This window comes from Fibroporia radiculosa (genome assembly GCF_000313525.1).
Source record: "Fibroporia radiculosa TFFH 294 genomic supercontigs, scaffold24240, whole genome shotgun sequence".
NCBI lineage: Eukaryota > Fungi > Basidiomycota > Agaricomycetes > Polyporales > Fibroporiaceae > Fibroporia > Fibroporia radiculosa.
In genome coordinates, this window is record NW_012133028.1 from 1 (window position 1) to 916 (window position 916).

A 916-nucleotide genomic window follows, 5' to 3' on the forward strand; every position below is an offset into this window, starting at 1 on the left:
TCATATTATTGAGCTTCTGGCAGACCATCCTTTCATCTTGGTCTCAACAGCTCCTTTGATGTAGAACAGGATGCATTCAACTTTATCAGCATCCATCCTGATACATTTAGAGTTGCCTAGAAAGTAGAGGTAGAGTTCCCCTAGGAATTATTGACTCTTTGCTCTGTCTCCTTCACAGATACTGGGCTTGTTGACTGCACCATTTCAACTATCATCATCTACCATGTTGCTCTCCTGGTCACTGGGTTCATCATCTCTGGGGTTTCCTGAATTCTCTCCTGTGGGTTGTATCCTTGGGCTCTGGGGAAGATGGAGGAGGTGTGGGGTCTCACTTTGGGTTAGAGGGACCTACTATGGGTTCTGTCGACTGGGGTACTGCTGGTGTTTCTCTGGTTGGTGTATCCCATAAGGTGTCAAGAATACTAGCTTAGGGCACTGTACTGACTGGACTATCCTCCTCTTTGAATGTCTGTACTGGTAGCTGGATAGGCAACTGTCTGGGTGTTACACCTTTTCTTTACTGCTAGAGGCTGCTGTAGGAGCTAGGTAGGAGGGTACTGTAACTGGAGATACATCTATGTGTGTGGCTGCAAGGGCTGGGACTATATGGCGTCTATCTCTATGACTTCTGATGGGTACTAGTGCTTCTACTACTGTTGCTTAGGTCTTATCCCTACTTTGGTTAGGGCAGGAAGTGTCAAGGCAGAATGTCCACTTCTGTTAGTGTTAATGTACTGGTCTGAGTTGTCCCTGCGCTGAGAATCAGACAAGATAGAGAATTAAGACTCTATGCTTGGATCATGGGGGGGAATACACTTCTTCTGCCTTCTGTGAGATCATGGAACAATATGGTATTGAGCACCAAAAGACAGTTGCATGCTTACCTCAGCAAAACAGTCAAGCAGAATGATGGAAC

The 916-nt window shown here is 46.0% G+C and overlaps 1 protein-coding gene across 1 annotated transcript; it reads left to right on the forward strand.

Annotated features, from left to right (window-relative positions):
- Positions 1-353: 353 nt before the first annotated feature.
- On the forward strand, positions 354-550 carry FIBRA_09293 (uncharacterized protein; the record flags this gene model as incomplete). Its single annotated transcript, XM_012321609.1, has 2 exons — positions 354-392; positions 482-550. The coding sequence occupies 2 exons, from the start codon at positions 354-356 to the stop codon at positions 548-550; spliced, it is 108 nt and encodes a 35-aa protein (XP_012176999.1).
- Positions 551-916: the final 366 nt, after the last annotated feature.